Source organism: Phyllobates terribilis, unplaced genomic scaffold, assembly GCF_046119375.1.
Source record: "Phyllobates terribilis strain yellow unplaced genomic scaffold, ASM4611937v1 Scaffold_9__5_contigs__length_417890890, whole genome shotgun sequence".
NCBI lineage: Eukaryota > Metazoa > Chordata > Amphibia > Anura > Dendrobatidae > Phyllobates > Phyllobates terribilis.
In genome coordinates this window covers 347,083,050-347,104,938 of record NW_027362769.1, presented here as the reverse complement: position 1 = coordinate 347,104,938, position 21,889 = coordinate 347,083,050, and the positions used below count along the sequence as shown (strand labels likewise).

At 40.6% G+C, this 21,889-nt stretch overlaps 1 protein-coding gene across 1 annotated transcript in view; it reads left to right on the top strand.

Annotated features, from left to right (window-relative positions):
- PDPK1 (3-phosphoinositide dependent protein kinase 1) overlaps positions 1–20,136 on the top strand; it is a 39,091-nt gene extending 18,955 nt beyond the window's left edge. The window contains exons 6-14 of the mRNA XM_073648098.1: positions 359–456; positions 1,916–1,991; positions 3,996–4,064; positions 4,172–4,268; positions 5,743–5,916; positions 7,223–7,440; positions 8,657–8,714; positions 14,807–14,959; positions 16,692–20,136. Coding sequence (XP_073504199.1) covers positions 359–456; positions 1,916–1,991; positions 3,996–4,064; positions 4,172–4,268; positions 5,743–5,916; positions 7,223–7,440; positions 8,657–8,714; positions 14,807–14,959; positions 16,692–16,805 — 1,057 coding nt within the window. The 3' untranslated portion in view covers positions 16,806–20,136. The remainder of the gene's footprint in view (positions 1–358; positions 457–1,915; positions 1,992–3,995; positions 4,065–4,171; positions 4,269–5,742; positions 5,917–7,222; positions 7,441–8,656; positions 8,715–14,806; positions 14,960–16,691) is intronic.
- Positions 20,137–21,889: the final 1,753 nt, after the last annotated feature.

Here is a 21,889-nt window from a genome sequence, read left to right as displayed (position 1 = left end):
CAAAGCATAGTAATCTGCAAGTTTCACGGAGCGAAGGGAATAGAGGCATCAGGAGATCGGAGCGGACCACCGGTGACTTATTTACATGGACTGATTGGCAAATAAGAATGCTCATGGCCACTGATCAGCCGATGGGACATGCGAGACACTGATTGGATCATTCATTCCAAAATATCTTTTTGTCAAGCGGTGATGACCTCATGTAGACAAGACGTGCTGCTGACAACATGCAAGCTGTATGGGGACAAAATAATCCTAATGACGTCGATCTGTCCTTACAGCTTCAGGGGCAATAAACGAGCGCTGATAGACTTGACTATTAGAGAAAATAATTCCAAAATTATATTCTTTATTTCAGAGACCTGAAGCCGGAAAACATTTTGCTTAGTGAAGACATGCACATTCAGATCACAGACTTCGGGACAGCAAAGGTGTTGTCCTCCGATAGCCGGCAAGGTAGGTAACATGTCCCGGGACAGTCGGCCTTTTCTATGGCTACCAGGCTTCACTATTAGGGAAAAAGTCAGCAAATTGGCTAAAATCTACTTGCCGGATCCGCTTGTATTGTAGTGCAGAGATGCAATCCTGTGATACCTGCTGCCACCCCATCACTCACGATCTTACTGACTTTTTCTTAGGGGGTCTCTGACCCCATTCTTGTTGACTGTTTCCACTAATAACCAGCAGAACTGTAATTGCAGATCTGGACTATTAGGTTTTTAACTGAAGATCAGCACAATATAAAAAAGTGGAATTATTGAAGTTTTATCTCTAGTTGTATTCTATGTCATTAACACCTTCACGATGTGGTCAATTTTCGTTTTTTCCTCCTCTTCTTCCCAAAGGCATATTATTATTATTATTTTTTTTTCTGTCCACATGGACGTACTGGGGCTTGTTTTTTTGCAGGACTAGTTGTACTGTTGAATGACACCATTCATTTTACCGCATAGTGTACTTGAAAATGGGGGGAAAAAAATTCCAAGTGGGGAACAATTGTGAAAACCATTCTGGAAGGTTTTTGGTAATTGTTTTTACGGTGTACATTTTGTGGTAAAAATTACTTCACATTCTGATTCTGCTCATCAGTACGATTACTGCGATACCCAATACGTCCAGTTTCTTTTTATTATTTTAGTGGTGAAAAAAGAATCTGAAGGTTTTTTTTTTTTTGGGTGGGGGGCTTTGCCTTTTTCCGAGATCCGTAACGTTTTAATTTTTTGGTCGATGGAGCGGTATGACAGCTTATTTTTTGCATGGCGAGACTGAATTTTTATTGATATCATTTTGGGATAGATATGATGTTTTGATCGCTTGTTACAGCTTTTTATGTGGAATTGCAGCGACCCCCCCCCCCCCCAAAAAAAAAAAAAAACTGTAATTTTGTCCTTTTTTTTTTTTTTTTTTTTTTTTTGTTTTCCGATCAGGTTCATTATTTTTATATTTTTTAGATGGCTTTTCTAAACACGGCAATACACCATGTGTAATTTTTTTTTTTTATATCTGGGGGAAAAAAGGTGATTTGGACTTTTTTTTTTTTCTTCCTCCATATTTTTTAAAACATTATTTTCTGCTTACCACTGTCCTTAATAGAAGCTGCGATTGATCGCTTGTGCTATATACAGCAATGCATATAGTAAAAAATCGCTGTCACAGCAACCCATCGGCGACCCGCGATCACGTCATGGGCGCGTGTTAAATGCCGCTGGCTGAGTGTGTCAACGGCATTCAACAGGTTAACAGTCGGCGCATGTCATGAAGGGGTTAAACATGTAAACTAGGTTATCAAGGGTGAATATTTTCCTTTTAAAATAGAGAACAAGTGAGAGGGGAAAAATTACAAAATTGACTGTCCCAAAAAAAAAATCAGTGTTAACTTGCATTTAGAAAATATATATTTTATTTTTTTCCGCAGCCCGGGCAAATTCATTTGTGGGAACAGCACAGTATGTGTCTCCGGAGCTTCTCACAGAAAAATCAGCATGTAAAAGGCAAGTCTAATGGCTTTTCACAGCTTATTTCCTGTTCCGCTCTTGTAAAATGCTCATTAATTTTAAGCAGATCGTTAGTTATTCACGCTGAAGACCATGAAGAGAGCACTCAGCAAATGTCCATGTTGGGAAAAGCTCCTGAGTTGTGATCCATTGAGCCTGAACTGCTACTATTTGGGAACGCAGCCTGATAACCTGTCTTTAAGTTTCCCTGTTCTGAACTTGTTCCTGCTACAATGACTTTTGTAAATGTGTGATTCCCCTGCTGCCACAGTCTGCGATACCTGTAAGAACAGCCTGCACTTCTGTCCCGTAGCAGATGCAAATCCCCTCTGAGCCGTCCTCAGAGCCCACCGCAGTGTACGTCTTCCTACCCCTTGCCCTGCATTGACATCGATGACGTCCCCTACACTCATAATCTAGCAGTACATTTTTCTCTTACTCTGTTCATCAGGAGCCTGGAATACTCTGCCGTGTTCAGGCCAGAGAATAAATTCACCTATGCACAAGCGCTGAGCTTTGGGTGGGCAAAACGAGCGCGAGACATGGATGACATAAGGACAGAAGTACAGGCTCTTCTTACATCTGCAGCCGGCTGGTATACATTGGAGGATTAGTACATCTAGAAAGGTCATTATAGTGGGGGGCCGTTCTAGAACAAGGAAACCTGATGACAGATTCTCTTTAAAAGGAGTCTTGTCAGCACAAAATGACTGTTCACACCAAGCACAGGACCTTGTAGGGGACTTAAGCCTAATAAAAATTGGACTTTTAGTGTCCAAATTCATTGCTGCGCCTGCCAGAAAGCCTGCTTTATTCAACTATGCTATTGTTGCGCATGGTGCACCCTTGGGGTGCCATCAAGTTTAGTGCATGTATTCCATCTCCGCCCTCCTCATCCTTGATTTACAGTTCTGACTTTCCAGTAGTCAAAGGATGGTAGATATACAGTAGATGGAAAACAAAAGACAAGCAACATACCCAAATAACTGGAAGTAAATGGATAAATCGCACAGTGCAAAAAAAATATGATAAATAATAAAGGGTATTTATTATTTATCATATTTTTTTGCACTGTGCGATTTATCCATTTACTTCCAGTTATTTGGGTATTTTGCTTGTCTTTGGTTTTTCTCTGTCTAGTGGCCTTATGTGAACATGCATTTACATTTTGCATGCACATCAATTTACGTTTCAGTTCAGACTCCCAGGTTTTTTCTTTACAGATGGAAAACAAGTAGGTGGGAAAGTGCGCTAAGCTGCCCGGTGACGCCAAGGGTGCGCTAAGCTGCCCGGTGACGCCATGGGTGCGCTAAGCTGCCCGGTGACGCCAAGGGTGCGCTAAGCTGCCCGGTGACGCCAAGGGTGCGCTAAGCACCTCATTAGCATATTTGAATATTGACCAATTTCTGGCAAGTACAGCAATGAATTTGGGCATTAATTATTTATTATTAGGGCTATGACCCCTGCAAGGTGCAGTGCTTGGTTTGAACAGTCATTTTGTGCTGCCAGACTCCCTATATGCCATACAGTTGTGTCCCAACTTAAACTGGGGGTATCTACCCTGACAAAGCAGAGGAAACTCATAAGGAGGCCACTGATTTACCATGCCCATGTCAGTGCCAATGGTCTAATGCTGCAGAGGATGTCCCTAACATAAGCAGTCGAAGGGAAGGGGTATCTGAGCCGCTGGACTTAATGATGACATTAAATTCTTATCCATTTACTGAGCGCACATTCCTATCATGCTTGTCCTCATGGAAAGCAAAAGAGTGATCCTTGCATAATTGAATATATTACATTTCATAGTAAAGTTCCCAGACCTCCGGACACCTAGGACGGTGAAGCTGTGATGTTACAGGTTGTTTTCCGTGCCATACTTACTATAGGGCATAAACTCTATTTATTGCAGTTATATCGGTGCAACATGTTTGACTTGAGGAAAAAAAACTTTTAATATAACTTTGCATTTTGGTTGATCCTTTTTTTTTTCTCTTCCTCCAGTTCTGACCTGTGGGCGTTAGGTTGCATTATCTATCAGTTAGTAGCCGGATTGCCGCCTTACAGAGCCGGGTAAGCCTGTCCCTTATCTAAGGTGGAGGAAGGAGTGCCGCTCAGATTTTGGAGTTGTGAGTTTGTGCAGAATGACACTCTGATCGGCTTTGTGTTCTCTATTGCAGCAATGAATACCTTATATTTCAGAAGATAATAAAGCTGGAGTACGACTTCCCGGAAAAGTTCTTCCCCAGAGCTAAAGACCTTGTAGAAAAACTTCTGGTATGTCCTTTTTTTTTTTTTGGCTGGATTCACTCATCCATGTGCGTAGGTCCAGGTATGGAAAACGATGCACAGACTGGCTGCGGGTCCACTGACCCAAACTTTACAGCCCATGAAGGACTGTGACACACGGATGAGTGACTGTGCTAAGGGCGTCAAAAGAAACCAGGGAGCGCCACAGCAAGTATATCATTGGAATAATTAGACATGGTAGTATCATTCTCATTCAGAAATGCTTATTAAATATTTATTGAAGACGATTTTTCTATTTGATATTGGTTTGTTTAAAGGGATTATTGGGTGAAGAGATATAGGATGACTTCTCAATATCAAATTTGGGAGGGGGGTTGTTTGACACTTTCCACCCCTACTGATCACCTGTTGGATGTAAACAAATTGCTCTGCACAACTCCATGCAATGTGTGTAGTAGCTGCTGCCAGGTACAGCAGCACAGCATCTATTCAAGAAAATAGGATCTGATCTGCAGCACCCATCAGCGACTGCTACATACTGAATGGCGCTGCGTTGGAGCTTACAACAGCTGATTAATTGGGGTTCCAAGAGTTGGACAGCCACCGATTTTGATACTGATGACCCGACTCAAGAATAGGTCATCAGTATCTTCTGACCGGACAACCCCTTTAGGCAAATGTCTACAAATCAGATTTCATACTGACCTTAATATAGTTAAATCTGTCAGCAGGTTTTTGCTATGTAATCTGACAGCAGCATGGTATACGAACAGAGACCCTGATTCCAGCGATGTCACTTAGTTTACTGGGTGCAGCAGTTGTGATAGATCTGCAGCAGAGAAAACTGTGATTCTAGCAGAGCTGTGTATAACCCGACCCACACCACTGATTGGCTACTTTCTGTGTACACTGTATATTGACAGAAAGCGGCCAATCAGTTCTGGGGGCGTGGTTGGACCAGGAGGCACGAGACACTTAGTCCTGTAGTGATAATTTCCTGCTGATAAAACACTGATTTTATTACAGCAACACACAGCCCAGTAAGTGACACATCACTGGAATCAGGCTCTCTGCCTCTACAACATGCTGCTCTACATAACAAAAACCTGCTGACATTCCCTTTAAGAGAAACCATTTTTAAATAAGTCACCTGCAGATGTAGTTCGATTAAAAAAAAAAATTGCAGCTTGCACAATCCATGTGAAAACTTCCAGAAGTCAATGAAGACAAAAAAAAGTTAAATCTTGTCAAACTTCAACACAAGGAAAAATAAAAATAAATAAAATAATAATAATAATATATATATATATATATATATATATATATATATATATAATATATATATATATATATATATATTTATATTATTCTTAAAAGAGAAGGGAATTCAAACAGATGATGAAAATTGATTATGTATTCTAGTTTAGTTTGTGTCTCTCTTCAACCTTTCTATATTCTATACATTTTGGGGTTTTTTTATTTTATTTTTTTTTTTTTATAGGTCCTAGACCCCACCAAACGATTAGGCTGTGAGGAGATGGGAGGATATGGTCCCCTAAAGGGTCATTCGTTCTTCGATGGCATCACGTGGCAAGACTTACACCTTCAGACTCCTCCTAAACTCACAGCGTACCTGCCCGCCATGGCCGAAGATGATGAAGAGTTTTATGGAAATGTAAGTCATTTCAGATTTCATCTACTCTCGGGTCAGAACTATGGGAAACGTAACATCGCCTCAGAGTAATTTGCTTCCTATATTTCTTTGGAGGGCGGCTTTGTATGGACGGCTTCCACTGTCGCCAAGATTGGGACCTTGCCAGGTCATTCTCTTGGTAACAATAGGGTTCCCATACATTTGACCAGTGGTGGACATACACAGAAGAGTGCAAGAACAATATAGGGGCCCTTTGCAGTCCCATAGCTCATTATAATGCACCATTCCACCTGCTTAGAAAGTGGATTTGGCCTACTTTCCCCCTGAGGCCCTGTGCAGCGGCACAGGTTGCACCAATGGTATGTCCGCCCCTGCATTTCACCTACCACGTTATTATGACCTGACTGGCCTTAAACATGAAAATGATTGTAATAGGACAACCTCTTTATAAATTTCTTCATAAGCGATAAAGCAAAAGCCACCAATCTTAATAGGTGGTGTCATAGCTCACCTCCTCCTGTACTGTGACAAATAACACCCCTATATACAGTAGATAACACAGGATCCATCATTCACAATAGGTGATATCACAGCTCACCTCCTCCTCCTCCTGTACAATGACTGATCTCACAGGATCCACCACTATTCAGAATAGATATCACAGCTCACCTCCTCCTCTGACATTCACAGTAGTTAATATTACATCTCTCTCCTCTCACTGGCCCTTGCCCAGATTTGAGCATGTTCGGGTTATGCTTCTACACAGACACATAGGGTCTGTTTCAGTCTCTTTCCGCTAACCTCCACATACAGTACAGGGAGTCTAATTTTGGCCTGATGAGCAGCTGAAAATTGCACCATTTTTATTTGGATTTTTTTAGTAACATATGTTCATATCACTATTAAATTTTTTATTTTTAAACCTAACCTATTGTTTCATTTATCTTTCTGATGACACAGTCTCTTTAGCTACCGTACAACCTTCATTTTGTGATTGTATCTTGAAATATGTTTTGCCCTTCACACCGTCTAAAGAGCGAGGTGGTCGGGGTCACCGTAACTGGTCAATGGCGCGGGATGAGATTACAAACGCGTCCCTGCTGGCAGGAGCCGGACCCCAGCTGTAATGCCCAGGTTCTGGTCTCACCAATGACTCTGATCGGCAGAAACTCTGATCTCTGCTGTTGTTGTCCTACTAAAAAAATATTACTCAAAGCAGAAAATGCATCTGGTCCTCTCCCTTCACCTTTGATATTGATGGTGTAAAAGTGAATTTCCATCTAAATGACTTATAAACTCTCGTGTCCTTCTTCTCTTCTTCTTCCAGTATGACGACCTCTTGAGTCAGTTTGGGGGGATGCAGGTGGCCTCGTCCGTGTCCTCCCAAGCCCTATCCATCCCAGAACCGGTTCAGCCGCAGAGATCCGGTAGTAACATTGAACAGTACATTCATGACCTGGATAATAACTCTTTCGAGCTTGATCTCCTGTTCTCCGAGGAGGAAAAGCAGCTTCTGCTAGAGAAACAAGCCGGTGGAAACCAATGGTGAGTGTGTTAATATGTGACGTCCATCCAGCTGCACAGCCAGGGGGGACGCCACTATACTGCGGAAAATGCCAGCGCTGAGGGCCCCTCATTCTCCGGATCATGAAGTGACATCCTAGCGATGTGCAAACCTTGTAATCAGAAGTGAGAACCGTGCTCCATTTCCCTGCAGCGCCTCCGCAGGGGAAATTAAGTATTACAAAGCGGTCATTTCAAGCTAATGGGCTGTCCGTGTAATGCATGGATGTGGTGAGCGCTCCAGAGCCATTTACTCTCAGGATAATAAATCTATTAAGTCGAAATTCACCAGTAGGGAATTTGCTAATAGGTTTTCTAAACCCGACAACATCGCTAAGACTATGAGCACAGAGACTTTTTTTTTTTCATAGATTGTTTTGCAGCAAAAATTGAATGAAAATACTTTAATCCTTCTTTTTAGAAAAAGCAAAACTTTTCAAAAACCACTCAATATGCAAATCCATGAAGGGCTTGTGCACAGGTAGTCTATCTGGAGCAGAAACGGAGAGGAAACTTTCCAAATTCCCCTCAAAAACTTGATGTTGTGCCAAGTTTCTACTCCTGTAAAAAGACTCTGTGTGCACATAGCCTTAGCGCGTGTTCAGAGGCTTGATTTATTTATTTTTTTCAGAAACTTTTCATCTCCAATAAAACCGGATGGTTTTTGGTGAGTTTCCGCTACATAAACGCAGCAAAAAAAAAAAAAAAACTTGATGTGAACACACTCTTTTGGCAAAATATTCAGCCTTGTTCCAACTGGATCCTGTCTGTAAAAAATCTCGATAAACCGTTAATGAAAAAAAAAAACAAAAAAAAAAACACTGGCAGCAAAGACTCCACAAAAATGACAGAGAAGTCTCTTCCAGAAACACGCATGCCCCCTTTTAGATGCGTCAAAAAGTATGCGGGTACGCTGGTGTCTACAAGACGCCCCTGCTTCTCCATTACAAGTCTCAGCTGCCCATCCTTGTGATTTGGGATGAACTAATTCATTTGTAACATGTTCATTACTGGAGTGTAAGGTTTCCTGTCTACGTGGTGTGTGTAATATATATATATATATATATATATATATATATATATATATATATATATATATATATATATATATATATATATATATATATATATATATATATAATATCCCCTTCCACATGCTTTATTAGGGCAGTAATGAATGTATTGTTCATCATTACAGGCACCAGTTTGTGGAAAACAATTTAATACTGAAAATGGGTCCAGTTGATAAAAGAAAGGTGAGTAGACGTTAATGTGATCGCTATATATTATAATGGATGTGTATATATGATTTGTTTTATTTTTTTTCAATTTATATATACATATATGTAAAAGTTTTTAATATATCTAAAAATATAATTGATATATAAAATATATAAAAGTTTTATATTTTTAGATGTATTAAACTTTTATATATATTTATATTTTGTAGATGTATAAAAATTTTACGCGTGTGTATATAAATAAAACAAATACTTTATTTTATTTTTTCAATTTATAAATACACATCTGTAAAAGTTTAATATATCTAAAAATATTTATATAAAAGTTATATTTCCAGGATGTCCCTCCTGACAGCACCCTCAGGAGGATGTCCTTCATATCTCTGATAGGGACAGGAAACATAGAAGAGTTTTAAAGGCCCCCCCCCCCACATACCTCCAGTGTTTTTCCTGTCCCTATCGGAGACAGGACGCAGAAGATCTTAACCTCCAGTGAGCAGGAGCTCCTGAAGCCGGACGCAGGAGGATCGGGATGGGGTCCTCGCACTCCTCCCCTTCCTTCTGCCACAGTCCAGAGGCCGACACCCTGCCTGCCAAAGGGGTCCCTCAGCCTGGCCAGTTGAGCAGGTGGCTCCCGAGGTGGACCGGTTTCCCTCATAAAGGGGGCTCTGGGTCCATGCCGCTGCAGCCCTGCGTGCGATCCTATGTGCGCAAGGGAGAAGGAGCGAGCGGCATTTCCGGTTACAGGGGCAGTGGAGTGCCTGCCTTTAGTAACCGGCGTGCGTTCCACGCTGGAACGCACTTACGGTTCCTGTCTACATTTGAAAAAAAGGGCGCCAACCTGAAATTAAAGGGGAAGCGCCTACATTTTGACGAAGCAGATGGAAGACAGGTGAGACAGGCTATTTAACTGTGGGGCTGCATCTGCGGTATCACTGTGTCTGGACACCAGCCATGGAAGGATTAACCACTGGTCGCCCTGATATGCCAGCAGAAACCCCGGTACATGTGAGTTAATGGGAGTTTTCTTGGTCTAAGTTTCCTGCTACCATCTGTAGGTTATTACTATACGATCCCTTGTTGTTTTAGGACAAGGAGGGCTCTAAAAAACCCACAACGTCATCAACCCCTAAGAAAAAAGGGAAAAGATGCGCCATCTGTAACCTGAAGCTACCGGACACATATGGGAAGCAATTATGCACCGACTGTATTGCCCGAGTAGTCAGGGATGAACATTCCTCCTTTATGTCGGACATAAGATCCATAATAAGAGAGGAGGTCCAAAGTTCAGTCGCAAATATAATCCCCACACAAACTTCCCAACCCGGACCTAGGCAAAAGAGACCCCGGTGGGAGATGGAATCTAGCTCAGAGGAGGAGGAAGAACGATCAGTTTATGCTGATCCTGAACAGGATGAAAGGGAGGGATCTATTTCAGTTCCCCCAGAAGAAAGGAAGAAATATCTCTTGGGAAAACACTGAACCACTTTTATCGGCAGTAAGGAACCCTATGAAAGTGGAAGACACCCTCCAGCCCTCCTCAGTACAAGATGAAATGTTCGGAGGGTTGAGAACCCATATGAACAGCGTATTCCCTGTCAATAATCACATTAAAGCCATGATTTTAGAGGAATGGGAAGAGATAGAGAAAAAACTAATAATTCCCACGAGTTTCAGATCCCGTTTGCCTTTTGAGCCAGAGGAAATCAAGCTGTGGGAGGAGATCCTAAAAATTGATATTCTAATAGCTAGAGTAGCAAAAAAGACATAGATCCCCTTTGAGGATTCGCCATGCTTAAAGGACCCTATGGACAGGAAGGCAGATAGCCTCCTTAAGAAAACTTGGGAAACTGCACCTGCGGTAATTAAAACAAACATCGCAGCAACCTCTGTAGCAAGATCCATGATCATTTGGTTGGGACAGTTGGAAGACCATCTGAGGAACAAAACTTCCAGAGAGGAGATCAGAGACTCCATCCCTCTGCTAAGAATGGCAACAGAGTTTATGGCCTCAGCCGAATCAATTAGGTTTGCTGCAAGAAATGACGCATTATCTACTGCTGCCAGGCGAGCAGTATGGCTAAAAACCTGGTCTGGAGATAACCAGTCCAAAAACAAATTGTGCTCCATCCCCTTTTCTGGCCTCCGAGTGTTCGGTCCAGTTCTAGATGATATGCTGGAAAAGGCCTCGGACGAAAAGAAGGGATTTCCAGGGGAAAAACCCAGAAAAATAACATCCTTTCGGAGACCACGTCCCCAACAGAAATCAGAATACACTGGAAAGGGAAAATCAGGTAGATGGAGCTACCAAAAAGGGGGTAAAAGCAGAAATACCTCTTCTAGTACGGGAAATAGCTCGCATAGACAATGACGCCATGAGAGTAGAAGGGAGACTCCAACATTTTCTGGGAGCATGGTCGGGGGTATCCAGCAATCCATGGATACTGCAGGTAATTGCAGATGGGTACAAGATAGAGATGGTAAAAGTTCCCCAAGAGAGATTCCATCTAACGACTGCTCAGTCTCCACTAGTCCAGCAGAGATTACGGACAGATGTCGGGAAGCTGTTGGCGTAGTAATACCGGTGCCAGTGGCTGAACAGTTTTCGGGGTACTATTCAAATCTTTTCTCGATTTTTTTTTTTTTTTTTTTTTTTTTTTTTTTTTTTTTTTTTTTTTTTTTTTTTTTTTTTTTTAAAAAGCCAGGAGGCGATTACCGCACAATTATAAATCTAAAGTCATTAAACAAATTAGTGGTGTACAAAAAATTCAAAATGGAATCCATCAGATCCACGATTCCCCTGATCAGAGAGAACATGGTGATGTGCACGTTAGACCTCAAAGAGGCTTACTATCATGTACCTATTCACCCTCACAGCCAGAAATATCTGAGATTCGCATTGAAGGACAGGCAGAACATACAGCATTATCAGTTCAGATGCCTCTCGTTTGGTCTCTCCTCGGCCCCACGCATTTTCACCAAACTTGTAGCCGAGATTATGGCGTTTCTAAGAGAACAAGGAATTCTAATTGTCCAATACCTGGACGATTTCCTACTTATCGCAGACTCTCCTCAGCAATTAAGAGCCAGTTTATCCTCAACCACCTTAGTTCTGAAGAATCTAGGTTGGATTATAAACTGGGAGAAATCAGATTTGTTACCGGGAAGAAGAAAGATCTTTCTAGGGATTCTACTGGGCTCAGAACGACAGATGTCTTTTCTTCCAGAACAAAAACGAACAGATCTCAGAGACAGAATCATCACTTTCAGAAAGAAATCGAAGGTGACAATCAGAGAGTGCATGAAGATCCTGGGTCTGATGACAGCCTCCATACCTGCGGTTCGATGGAGCCAATTTCATTCAAGGCCCCTTCAACATCAGATCCTAGGATCCTGGAACAGGAAGATGGAGAGTCTGGACAAGAAGATAACCTTGTCAGGAACAGCAAAGAAATCTCTGAAGTGGTGGACTTCAAAAACCAACCTGGAAAAGGGAGTTATGTGGAAGTTGATCCCCCTTCATCACCCTTACCACCGACGCAAGCGGCAGAGGCTGGGGAGCACATGTGAAAGATCAGTACCTACAAGGTACCTGGCACGCACAATACCTTCCTGGATCATCGAACCTAAAAGAGCTCCTAGCAGTCTGGAAAACCTTGAAGACATGTCAGATGAAATATCAGCATGTCAGAGTCCTGTCAGACAATATGACAACCGTGGCCTTCCTCAAACATCAGGGGGGCCAAGACCTCACCAACTGCAAGCCTTATCGAACAAGATTTTTCAGTGGGCAGAAAAAACAGTACTTTCAATAACAGCTGAAAGGGTCTCCGAATTCGGTGGCTGACTTCCTCAGTCGAAAAACCTTACAACAAACAGAATGGGAGCTGAATTGGGAGGAGTTTCGTCACATAGAACTCAGCTGGGGTTCCCCTCAAGTCGATCTATTTGCCACCCGGAAAAACGCAAAAACAGAAAAATTTTTCTCCCTCAATCCAGGAGACAGACCAGCCGGAGTAGATGCTCTGTCCCAGAAGTGGGACATGGACCTGGCTTACGCATTTCCTCCTCTACCCTTAATTCCACTAGTGTTAAGAAAGATACAGGAAGATCGGACCAGGGTAATAATAATAATCTTACCTTTTTGGCCCAAGAGGAGCTGGTTTCCTTTACTGAAGAGGATGGCCCTGGAGGATCCAATTATTCTACCAGAAAGACAGGATCTACTCTTCCAAGGACCGTTATACCATCCCAAGGTAAAATTTCTCCAACTTTCAGCCTGGATCCTGAAAGGAAGATCCTAAGGTCCAAAGGGCTCTCAGACACGGTAATCTCAACAATGGAAAATAGTAGAAAACTTAACTTGTAACATCAGCAATCTACACAAAAATATGGAAAAAGTTTTGTACACTATATGGGGAGTCTGCAATGGAAGATTCGAGTCCTAACATCCCAGAGGTATTAGAATTTCTGCAGGCTGGTTTAGACAAAGGTCTAAGACCTAGCACTCTAAAGGTGCAGACTGCAGGTCTAAGTACTTTCATGGACTTCCCCCTAGCACATCATCCTTGGATTGAGAGATTCATGAAAGCCACAATGAGAATGAGACCGACAGTAAAAACTCATATCCCCCCTTGGGATTTGAATGCAGTCTTAAGTAATCTGTGCAAACATCCCTACAAACCCCTCTTAGAGGCCAGTGCAAAAATTCCCTCCTTCAAAACTTTTTTTCTAGTGGCTATAACCACAGCAAGACGCATTGGGGAGATGCAAGCATTCTCAATAAAAGATCCATACCTAAAGATTCTGGACGACTGTATCATCCTCAGACTGCATCCAGCAGTCTTGCCAAAAGTGGTAACACCTTTTCACATGAATCAAGAAATAGTTTTACCCTCGTTCTGTCAGGACTATAAAAGTGAGCAAGAACTAGCCTTTCATTCCCTAGATGTCAGGAGGGTAGTTCTTCAGTATCTAGAAACAACAAAAGACTGGCGAATTGACTCTAATCTGTTTGTACAGTTCGCAGGTGAAAACAAAGGGAAAAAGGCTTCAAAAATGACTCTGGCAAGATGGGTGACATCTGTGATACATCTAGCCTATTCTTCAGAGGGGAAAACCCCTCCAGGTAATATCAGAGCCCATTCTACCCGTGCAATGGCCACATCATGGGCAGAACGAGCAGGTGCATCTATGGACCAAATATGTAGAGCTGCAACATGGACAAGTTTAAACACCTTTTGCAGACACTATAAGCTGGACATTCTGTCTAACCAGAAAATGGCTTTCGGAAGGAAGGTCCTCCAAGCTATAATCCCCCCCCCTGAATATATACTCTGGTAATCTCCTGAGGGTGCTGTCAGGAGGAACGTCCTGGAAAGTAGGCATTAGACCTACCGGTAATAGGGTTTCCAGGAGTCCCTCATGACAGCACCTATTATATTCCCCCCCTTATATTCCAATTTGCTGTGTGATGTTAACATAGATAGAAGGAAACTAAATAAAATAGCGTTGCATCCATCCTGGTGTGGTACTTGGAAAATCACTGGAGGTATGGGTGGGTGGAGGGGGGGCTTTCAAACTCTTCTGTGTTTCCTGTCCCTATCAGAGACATGAAGGACGTCCTCCTGAGGGTGCTGTCATCAGGGACTCCTGGAAACCCTATTACCGGTAGGTCTAATGCCTACTTTTTAGATATATTAAACAATAACAATATGTACTTATATGTAAAAATTATATTTAATATTGATATTTTATTTTTTTGCATTTTTTGTTTACATATTTGTAGATGTATTAAATTTTGACGTGTGTGTATATGTATACATATAATAAAAAATGTAAAAAATAGATAACTAGATAAAATGAATAAAAAAATATAAATATATGTAAAATATTATAAATATATAATATTATAAAAAAAGTGTGTGTGTGTATATATATATATATATATATATATATATATATATATATATATATATATATATATATATATATATATATATATATATATATATATATATATATATAATATAATTTTTTTTTTTTAAATGTATAAATCTATCTTGGTCCCACTGTGACTGTTTCCCCTCGTGTGTTTTCTTTCGCAGGGCTTGTTTGCTCGCCGGCGTCAGCTTCTCCTTACAGAAGGCCCGCACCTTTATTATGTGGATCCAGTAAATAAAGTCCTAAAAGGAGAAATCCCGTGGTCACAGGAGCTGCGCCCAGAAGCGAAGAATTTCAAAACCTTTTTTGTTCATACTGTAAGTATCCAGAGGAGCATCTTTCGACGTTTTGCCATCAATGGTCGATCAGTCTTATTACTAATGTCTTCTCCCGGGAGTATTGCCGCTTACATTGAGTCCGAGGGGTTCACTTGGCTTGAATTTAAGCTTCCATGGCGATTCACAGTAAATCTCAGGATTCCCTTGTGCTAACCTTGAACTTTTTGCTGTGGTCAAAGCCAGAGTTTGGTAATCCCAGAATTGTTCTGCAATTTGCAGTAAGCCCCAAGGCTGGCGCTGCTGGGAGTCTGAGCAATCACGTCTTGATACGCACTGCTGGATGGAGACTCAACCCTTAAAGAGCAGCCGTCATTTAATATATTCTTTTTATCCCTGTAGATTAATAGTACACGTGAAAATAAGAAACTTTATAACATGTTATTAGATAAATCTGTTTCTTTCTTTTCCTGAACTGATCATTCATTTTCAAGTTCACAGGTAAAATCTGTTTTCAGTGCATAAAGGTCTTCCTATTACGGAGATATGAGATGACAGTTGGTGCTTATAAAGTTCTATGGAGGACTGTAATTGTCCTTTCAGCAGAATGTCTGTCTCTGCCTCCAGCTCCTCCCCCTCCATAGAATTTTAAAAGCACCAACTGTCATCTCCCATCTCAGTAATGGGGGAAATCTGTCTTCACTGAACACAGATTTTCCCAGGATTTGAGAGTGAAAGATGAGTGCAGGGAGGAAAGAATCACATTTCTCTGTTATGAAGAAGTTGCTTATATATCTTATGTACTATTGATTTATGAATTATAATTAAAATGACGATTACTTTCTAATAATTGTACATTGTCAGCCATTTGGATGTATTGGTGACATTTGTAGTGTAAATCTCTATCACCTAGAGAGAAAAAAAAATTGTAATGTTTTAAGACAGATGATTTTTAAATATATACACTAGGTAACACCGGATCCACCATTCACAATAGGTGGTGTCACAGCTCACCTCCTCCTCCTGTACAATGACTGATAACACCGGATCCACCATTCACAATAGGTGGTGTCACAGCTCACCTCCTCCTCCTGTACAATGATCTTTTTCCAGAGTAGAGCATGCTCAGATAATGCCTCAATGCAAACAAATAGGGTCTGAGTGAGTCCATGCAAATGTCCATGTGACGATCAGAAAGTAGGAGTCTAATATGAGACCTAGTGGCCAGTGTGAAAATCTTGTTTTTTCATAAAAATTGTGATATGAAAAATAAAAATGATCACATTTTCTTAAAAAAATAAATAAATAAGTTCTAATACATAAATGCCTGATTTAAAAAAAGGGGAAAAAACCTGCACCATTCATAACTCACACGACAACAGATAACGGCACGCACCTCATGATTATACTGGAACTCCGGGTGCTTCCCCAAATGCAAGATTTTCATAAAACTTCATAGAGCAGAAAGTCGGCACTCTCTGCCCCATAAAAACGTATTTTATTGCAAAATCATTAAAAAGTGGATGCAGGTGCAAGAGACAGGTGACAGCTGTTTCGCACAGAATGGTGCTTCAGCTGGTCCATTTGGACCTGCTGAAGCACCATTGTGTGCGAAACGGTCATCGTCCATCTCTTGCACTTGCATCTACTTTTTAACGATTTTGCAATAAAATACGCTTTCCTGATTTTAAACAGTTGGTCATTTTTTTTTTTAAAACCCATTCCTTCTAAAGCCAGGTTTTCCTCTCCTAACATTTCCATCTTCCCTCTGCAGCCTAACCGAACATATTACCTGATGGACCCTAGTGGAAACGCACACAAGTGGTGCAAAAAGATCCAGGAAGTTTGGCGGCACAGATACCAGAATCACCAAAACAGCAGCAAATAGCGCCGTCTCCTCCACGTCTCGCCAGCTTCCCTCGTGCTGCTAGAGTCCCGGATCCAACAGATGAGCTTTACATAGCAGAACGGAAGAGAAACCCTTCTCCACCCACCGAGCCGCCATCTCTCCATCAGAAAGCAGAACACGTGGACAATAATGGAATCCAGGGTTTACCTCGCTTCTTCTCTGTGCTTCTGTTGAGTTACAACATGCATATCGTTGCTGTGGTGATTATTTTTTTTATTTCTTTTTATTTTTTGCTTTTGTGCACACCAGCTCTATATCTTCTGCAACCTAGTGGGTAGGCCTCGCTATGCCAGCTTAACGTACAGTCGGTAGAAAAAAACCACACAGATCATTGTACTCGTGCACACGTGAGAATCTCATATACAGTCGTCCGCGGGACCTTCATCTTGCCTATTTTTTTTTGTTTCTTGGTATTTGGCAGGGAGCTAGTCTGATCATGGGAGCCGTACAGTACGGAAATGATAAAACGCGCAGCCCCGGCTCCACGCAAGGGATCGTCTTACTTCCGTTCATAGTGCGTTTCGATAAGGTCAAACACGTCTCTTCCAGATCTTCTCGTCTTAGGTGGTACTTCTACTTTAGTACATGAACTGTGCACCACACAGACTTAGAAATAATGAGAAGCAGGGTTAAAAAAAAAAAAAAAGTGTTGACCGTAGCACTGAATATATCACCGTACATTTTATATATATATATATATATATATATATATATATATATATATATATATTAGAGATAGAGATAAATATAAAATTGTAAAGAAGAAAATCCTATATCCTAGATTTTATCTTCTGTCCGAAAGTGCGTCCTGGTGTAGCCGTAGAGCTGCCGACTGCTGCAAGACCAATCGAAAAGGAGATCTCTCTTCTCACCATGTTGGATTTTAGGAGGCCAGCCTTTTTTTTTTTGTTTTTTTGGGGGTTGGGGGAAGGGAGGGAGTATAAGAAAAGGAATATAGGAATGCTAAAGACTGTTCTACTGACTACAGTAACATAAACCCACAGAGAGATATTTTACCATAGGGCGGTGTTCGTACACGGGCTTTGTTACATCTGCCTGCTGCTATTTAAACCCATATACTATTGTTTTCTTTTAATTTCAGGGCTGTAGATATATATTTGCACTTACATATAGTCTGTTGTGTATAAAAATGTGTTAGATCATGTAATAAAAATATATATGTATTACTATAAAAAAAATATATATTTATATAATTTGTGACATATATTACAATATGTATACATAAAATATATATCTATGTATAAAAAAATTAATATATATAAATATGTATTAAAAATATATATTTTATGTATACATTGTAATATATATTTTTTTATTACATTTATATATATATATATATGTACATTATGTATATATTGTAATAAATATATCTAAGCAAAACATGTTTTTAGCTAGTACTTATTGCAATATATATATATATATATATAATATTATACACACATTATTATACACAACAGATCAGTCAGACTTAATTCTCAAGGATTTACGGTACTTGTCAAACCCCAAAATATCAGTTCATGAATCGCTTCCATTTAGGAGGTCAAAACATTTCTGTAAATAGGCGAAAAAAAACTAAAAGTTTCTAGGTTGTGCTGGAGATGGAGACCACTCACTTGCATAGAGTTTAGGCAGATGTGTGATCGGTGCATCGGGGGCCGCGATCTTCGGTCCTGGACACCTGTCTTTAATCTTTAAAGAGTTTGCATGAAGCTAGGAATTTTTATTTTTATTTTTAAAAAGACCTGTGTTGTTTTTCCAGAAACTGTGCCCCTTCGGTGTATTGGTTGTTTCTAGTACTGCACCTTAGCCCTATACAAGTGAACAAGGCTAAGCTGCAGTACTGGAAGCGGCCAATAGGGCTGGTATGAAATTAGAAAAAAAAAATAGGTCTGTTAATTTGTATTTTTTTTCCTGAAAACAGCTCCACTCTTGTGTATTGGCTGCTTCTGGTATTGCAGCTGAGCCCCATTTAAGTGAACAAGGCTGAGCTGCAGTACCAGACAATAGACAGTAGTGGCACTGGTTTAATCTCATACACCCTTTTTAACCTGGTACAGATGAAGGGGAAAAAGTAGTTTGAGGTGTATCTTGGATCAAAAGCACAGCCAGCTGTGCTGGCTTTCTGTAATATAAATCAATAAAAAAAATTGTCCTTGGGCTCCTTATATCCCTCTTTATTCTTGTTTTTGGAAAGGCCTTTGATAGCGGTAATCCATCATCCAATATGGCCGCCCCTCTTACAAGCCTTCGGGGAAGTCGACGGACATGGAAGCATTGGGGGGGTCTCTATAGTACTTGGATACATTTTTTTGGCACGGTAGTGGGACCCCGAATCCTAACGCTGGTTAATGTTGACATTACCCACAGCTGGACGCGTAGCTATTAGACAAGGTTAGGACCTACCCAGAGTGCCCCCATCCTACGGCTGATAACATTGACGCCTATGCTGCTCAAAGGAACGCACATGCAACTTGCACAGTGACCTTAGAAGAAGATAGACAATTCTTAGATATATTTTTTTTTTAATTATTATTATTCTGTGACGCAGCTAGTCTACAAGCCCAATGGTGGTGGTGTGGGGGGAGGGGGGATAAAAAGCTTAAATGACCACAGTCTAGGTTTAACAGTGTCTAATATGCCTCGATCGGTGGCAGAGTTTATAGTACTGCTGAAATTTTAGTTAAAGAATTTAGGGGGGAAAAAAAAAATGTTAAAAAATTTCTTGATAGTAAGTTGGCTTTCCTTTTCAGGTTGGTGGCAGTTTTTTATTTTATTTTTTCTCTCCTTTTTTCTGGTTTGTCGCTGACTGTAACTGTGATGTACAGGCTAAGCTTAAAAAATAAAGAAAAATAAAAAACCTGGAAAAAAAAAATGTTAAACAAATAATGCAATGATAGGATATTCACTTTTTTTGTATTTTTATTCTTGTATAAGGTTATTTGCTGGCTAAATATTGGCCTCTAGTTCAGTCTGTGTTATTTAAATTCTAATATATGAATTATTTGGATTGAATTCATGTTCTGGGCCACGATGTTGTATGTATTGATGTACAGCCATGAATGTGAATAATTATTGTAAACTATATTTTACAACTTTTTTTTTTTTTGTTTCCTGGCTTTATTATATAAATTTTTCTATTTGGTCAATGATTTAATCATATTTCTCATAATTTAATGATTTTTTTTTTTTTTGTTCTTTCCAAATATTTGTGCCCCTAGATGTAGTAACTGAATGAGAAATTTTTCACATATGCTCGATTTAGTCTTGTAATAAAAAGCATGTAGGGTTATAGGTGTACATGTCGTCTGTTTCTTTATTTATGGGTGTTAGGTGGTCTTACATTTATGATCCCCCCCCCCCCCCCCCTCCTGGCTTTGCTTTTTTAAAGTTTCCAAGTTTCATCAGAGTTTGGTTTCTTCACCTTCTAACTGTCTGTGAAAATCTGACCACACTCGGATGGCATGCAAGTGCTGTCCAGTTTTGTTCACAGACCCATAGACCTACATTGTCTATTTTGATCCAACACTGGAATCAAAATTGGACATGTCTCCGCAATCTTGCACGGACCACTCAGTCCGAGGAAATAATTGGACATGTGAACAGCCCCATAGCTATCCGTGAAAAACACAGGTGGCACTTGTAGTTGTACATGAATGCAGCGCCAGAACTACCATCGGTACATGAATGCAGCGCCAGAACTACCATCGGTACATGAATGCAGCGCCAGAACTACCATGTCCTGACTGTTGTCCTGGCGCTGCATTCATGTACGGACGGTGGTTCTGATGTAGCATTCATGTAAAGATGGTATTACGGGTGCTGCATTCAAATGCATGACCATCAGCTGACTAAATGACGTCCCCGCAGGTCCTGCCAGTACACCGCGGGACGCCGAGGAGAGAGGATGCGGTCGGGAGAAGACCGGAGAGGTGAGTAAACAGGTTTTGTTTTTTTTACTATAGATGCAGCATTTAAAGCATGGATTTATATTGTGTGACCAACTTGTCAAACAGTTTTCCAAGTGATGCTCAAAATCGCTTGGAAAACTGCTTGAAAAAACGCTAAAAAAACGCTTCTCTGGCAGAAAAAAACGCATGTAAATCTGCATGCGTTTTTTTTCTGCCAGAGAGAGGCAAAAACGCACTGAATCAAATCTGCTACGTGGGCACATAGCCTAAAACTTATAATCTCAAAGTTTTGACACTTTTTAAGGAGGATTTGGTGAATTTCTGCTAAAAAAAATTCAGTTTAAGTTGGCGTGTGTTCACACTGATTTTTTTGGGAGCAGAAACTCCAAATCCTTCTCAATTACTCATAATATGGTTCTGGTGATGTATTTAACTACCCCTTTAAAAAAAAAAAAAATTGCAGCCCTTTGGATTGTTTCAGCATGGCAACGTGGCCCTTGAACCAAAAAATGTTGTGCACCCCTGCCTAAGAGGCTGTTGAGTTGGGGGTCAGGAGACCTGTGGCCTGTCCAGACGTTTTGTACTCTGCCCATGAATGTCAGATGTGTGCGTCTCTCTTCTGTCTGGAACTGGTCCATAAAAAATGGACTGCGCATGTATGACATTCATATGATGTCTATTTTTTATTTATTTTTTTTGTTCCCCAAAGACTCGCTTGAATGGAAACTTTGATCCTGGATTTGGATAAGTGGCCCCATAGAATATAATGTCATTTTAAAGCACTGATGTGTGAAGTAGGCCACATATTGACGTCCCATTTTTCATGTGTTCTGTCTGTGTTTTCAACAAACGTATATTCATTGTAGTCTATGGGGTTGTTAAGGTCTTTTTTTTTCTTCTTTTGGCTTTGCCGACTCCGTATCCCAAAAAAATGTTCATTTTTGATCTGAATCACGAATCAAACTCGCCAATACAAGTCAATGGTGCTGTGAGACTAAACGGAGAGTGCATGCACGCTTTCAGTGTTTCTCGTGTGTGTGTTTAAGGATATGTGCACACGGTCATTTTCAGAGCAGAAACTCCCCAAGTTAAAGGATTTTGTGAGGAGGATTTGGAGAGTTGTCGCTCAGTTTC